The sequence below is a fragment of the Orycteropus afer genome, unplaced genomic scaffold (assembly GCF_000298275.1).
Source record: "Orycteropus afer afer isolate SDZICR_OR568_19922 unplaced genomic scaffold, OryAfe1.0 scaffold00018, whole genome shotgun sequence".
NCBI lineage: Eukaryota > Metazoa > Chordata > Mammalia > Tubulidentata > Orycteropodidae > Orycteropus > Orycteropus afer.
This window is the reverse complement of record NW_006921605.1, coordinates 21,869,387-21,873,713: the sequence shown is the minus strand read 5'-3', so window position 1 is coordinate 21,873,713 and position 4,327 is coordinate 21,869,387. Positions and strand designations below refer to the sequence as shown.

Below are 4,327 nucleotides of genomic sequence, written 5' to 3'. Positions count from 1 at the left end.
GGACAGCAACCTATGCAAGCCCTCTATTTGCTGTGGGGTAGACATCAACACAGTATGGCAATCATAAATTAGAATTACCATACATTTGATGACATTGTTATTCTGGTGAGTTGCTATTCTTAGAGACTAATCTGCATTATTTTAACATAAAAGAATAGGGCTTAGGAGCAAGGGTAGGGCTGACCTGTGAATCTGTTGGGAAGGTTGCACACTCCTCCCTCAACTCCGTCACTAACAGAACCAAAGCTAGTATCTTATTTAATACAACCACCTGTTGAGGGACATTCTACAAAGTAACCAACCTGTTCTCAATGTCATGAAGACAATTAAAAGTTGAGGAAATGTCTGAAACTGGAGAAGACTAAAGGAACAATACAAGTGCATGCACTCTGGGATTCTCAATGAGATCCTGGAACAGAAAAGGACACAGTGAAAAAACTGGTGAGATCCAGCTGAACTTGGTGGCATAGTTGGAAGCAAGGTAACAATGTGAGTTTTTCAGTTGTGAAAACCGTACTCAGGGTGTGTACGAGGCTAACATCAGGTGAAGCTGCAAGGGGCACACAGGGACTCTCAACTGTTTCTGTAACTCTTCTGTAAGCCTAAAATTACCTTAGAAGTTTTAAAATTAATTTAACCTGTTTCGTTTTCCTTAGTTTTAACGTGGCTCCTAGGAAACTGAAAGTACCTACGGGGCTGGATGGGGTTATCGAAATGAAGATTCTGGCCTCCTCCTACCCCAGCACACGTGACAGACAGGAACCCCCCACGAGTTTAAAAAAAATCCCCCCAAGTGGAGGTGCCCCTCTTCTTCCCCACTTGAAAACCACGGTTGTTGAGTCACATATAACATGGTCCCACTTCAGTCAGAAACTTCTAAAAACATAATCTTACCAATAAGATTAAGTGAAGAATTTTCTGCTTTTTCAAATGCAACTTGACTGTTTCCAACAACCAGTCCTATTTCAATCTGTAAAGAAAGACAGTAATTAGTCTAATGGCAGACCTCTGGCCTTCTCTAAACAAGGCTAAAAATGAAAGGGAAGTCAGGTTTGCAAGGCAAATCTTCCCAACTAGTATCTAAGTGACATTTCCTTCTCCCATAGCTAACACCTACTAGTTGTACTTTCTTTATTTTAATATCTATGTCTTTTTTTTTTTTTTAACTTTTCATTGTGATTTGGGTGAAACTCTATAGAGCAGATTCGTTTTTCATTCAACAGTTCATACCCATTTTGTTTCATGACACTGGTTGCGATCCCCACAACGTAACAGCTCTCTTCCCACTTCCCCCTGGGGTTACCTGCGCCCTGTGTCCCTCCTTCCTCTGCCTTCCTGCCCCAAGCTACCTCCCTGTGCAAACGCTGCCCTTCTGCTCTCCCATGGCTGGCTGTTCTCCCTGTTGTAATTGGTCAGCTCATAGCCCTGTGTATTGTTTGGCTGAGAGTTCAATGTCTATGTCTTCTCAATTTCTTATTGTTACTGTTTAATTAAGCACCTTCTAGCCTATTTCAGTAAATAGCATCTGTTTTCAACCAGGATTACAAGTACATATGCAAATTTTGAATTTTTATTAGGTCTCCAAATAAATATATTTTAATAACCATATACATATACACATATGAAAAAAGCAATTTTTTCTCCCTATTATCTTAGAGGAAAGTATACACATTAAAGAAATAAATGAGTAAGAGAATGCCTAGGAAAATTATGTTAGTCTACATATAATTAATTTTATATGTATTAATTATAATTATTAATTATAATAATTCTCATCTTAAAGATGACTTAGATTCCAACATCAGAAATAAACCATACCTTCTGTCTTTTACCTGTCGCAGGCTCCCCCTTCAGGATGCTAGGATCCATGGCTTCAATGTCCTTCACTAGTAAGCCAAAAAGCTTATCATTGAAGCTAAATACAAGCTATGGAGAATAGAAGGAAAAGAAGAAAAATCACTTCAAGATACAGTGTCTCGATTCTCACATCATCACTAATGTTTTCCAAATGCAGAAAAGTAGCTTTCTGCCATATATCTCTCCCAAATCTGCTCCACAGCAAACTACCAACACAGCCAGTAAGAGGAAAATGGACTAATATTTGAGTATCTATTATGTACCAAATACTGTAAGAGGTATGTATATGTATGTAAATTTTCTTATTTAATATTCACAAATACTCTAGGGCACAGGAATCATTACTCTGTTTTCCTAATGAGGAAGCTGAGACCCAGAGAGGGGTTAAGCAGTGTGACCCAGAGGTGCAGCGAATGATCCACCACACAACCCTGGGCTTGTGACGCAAGATCCGTGCTCTTCTACAACCAATACAGGATGCCTGGCCTAGGGTACAGAAGTAGCTTTTGAATGCTCACCCATTTGCTCCATATATTTACTGAGTGCCTTACGAGCCGGGCCCTTCTCTACATGCTGGGGATGTTAACAGTCAACGTAACAGGCAAAGCTGACTGTTACCTACCAGTCTAATGAACATGAAAAGAAAACCCAACCTCACAGCTGCCGAGTCAATCCTGCTCGTGGTGGCCCTGTGTGTTGCCAGGTGTGCAGGGCCCTCTGATCCCTACGCTGTTGCTGGGCACCGTCGTCTATTCCGTCTCACCAAAAACCGAAACCAAACGCTACCCTCGAGTTGATCTTGACTCAAAGCGACCCCTCCTTGGGTTTCCAAGGAGGTATCACTACGAAAGTAGACTGCCCAACCTTCCTTCTCAGGAGTGGCTGGTGAGTTTGAACCGCCAGTCTTCTGATTAGCAGTCAAGTGCCTTAGGCACTATGCCACCAGAGCTCCCAATGACCCTATATGACAAAGTAGAACTGCCCCACAGGGTTTCCTAGGCTGTAATCTTTACAGGAGCAGACTGTCAGATCTTTTCTCCCACAGAGCCACTGGTAGGTTCAAAGCACCCACCTTTTGGTTAGCAGCCGAGCACTTAACCATTGTGTCACCAGGGCTCCTCCTAACCACTACAACCGGGAATGAATACTTAGACTAGTGATGAAGGAAAGAGACTTTCTCCCTGTACTGTGGAGGGTCTTCTCTTCAGGGAGATACAGGTATCTTCACACTGAATTTCAGACCCTACTGAGATCTAGAGTCCCGGGGGGGGGGGGGGGGATGTGGTTAATGTGCTTGGCTGCCAACCTAAAGCTGGAGGTTCAAGGTCACCCAGAGGTGCAGAAAGGCCTAGCAATCTACTTAGAAAAAAAAGACCAGCGACTGAAAACCCTATGGAGCAAACGTCTACCCTAACACACATAAGGCAGCCATAAGTCAGAGTCAACAGCAGCTGGGTTGCCTCCCAACTGCTGAATCAGAGACTGCATTTTAAAAAACTCCCTAGGAGATCTGCACAGACTTTCAAGTTTGAGAAGAGCTGGGAACAAATATGAAGAGAAGGCTCAGGAGGCCGGTCTGCAAAGGCCCCAAGCTGTCTACTGAGCATCTTGAATCTTACCTTTGAGGGCCATGTGGAGGCAAAAGAGGAAAAATAAAAATCAACATATTATTGGGTTTTAAATTATTAATTTAAAATCATATAAATTTAAATATTTTAATATTTCTACAATAGAATGATATAACACAACATATTATATTAATTTAAAATTATTAGAGTATCAAAATATTTTCTATTAGACATCCTTCTAAGCATTTTCTACTAATATCCTAAAACTAAAGGGTGAAAACAATGATGTTTAGCTAGGCAATTTGAACACAACCATCAGTAAAAAATTCAGCATTCAGAAGGAATGGACAGGTAGTCAACAAGTTATCAGGTAAATGTCGAATCGGGGAACCTTTTTGATCCACCTAATCCAAAGTAAGAACTCCAGTGGTTCTCGGGTACATCACCCTGTTCTCTGCTGACCTGCAGTGCCTGGAACAGTGCCTGGAACAAGCCAGGTGCTCAATAAATACTTGTTTAATTAATCAACTGACTCATGAGTTCTTGTCTCAGCTGTGCCCCTGTCTATGTAGCCATGGGAATGTCACTTACCTTTTCTGGACCTAAAATTCTTCATTTGCAAAACGGGGAGGTTAGACACGGTCTTTCAGGTTCATTCTAGCTCCAGACCAAAGCAAAGCAAATCCACTGCCATCGAGTTGATTCCAATTCATAGCAACCCTTGAAGGCAGAGTAGAACTGCCCTACAGGGTTTCCAAAGCTGTAAATCTTTACATAAGCAGATTGCCACATCTTTCTCCTGTGGAGTGGCTGGTGGGTTTGAACTGCTGCCCTTTCAGTTAGCAGCTGAATGCTTTAACCACTGCGCTATCAGGTCTCCCTTATTCCAGCTCCAACACTTA

General features: G+C 41.9%; 1 protein-coding gene across 1 annotated transcript in view; it reads right to left on the bottom strand.

Annotated features, from left to right (window-relative positions):
- NSF (N-ethylmaleimide sensitive factor, vesicle fusing ATPase) overlaps positions 1-3,489 on the bottom strand; it is a 130,015-nt gene extending 126,526 nt beyond the window's left edge. Inside the window, exons 1-2 of the mRNA XM_007959918.2 lie at positions 3,477-3,489; positions 1,819-1,886 (exon numbers count right to left, since the gene is read on the bottom strand). Of these exons, the coding sequence (XP_007958109.1) occupies positions 1,819-1,886; positions 3,477-3,489 (81 nt within the window). The remainder of the gene's footprint in view (positions 1-1,818; positions 1,887-3,476) is intronic.
- Between the last annotated feature and the right edge of the window lie 838 nt (positions 3,490-4,327).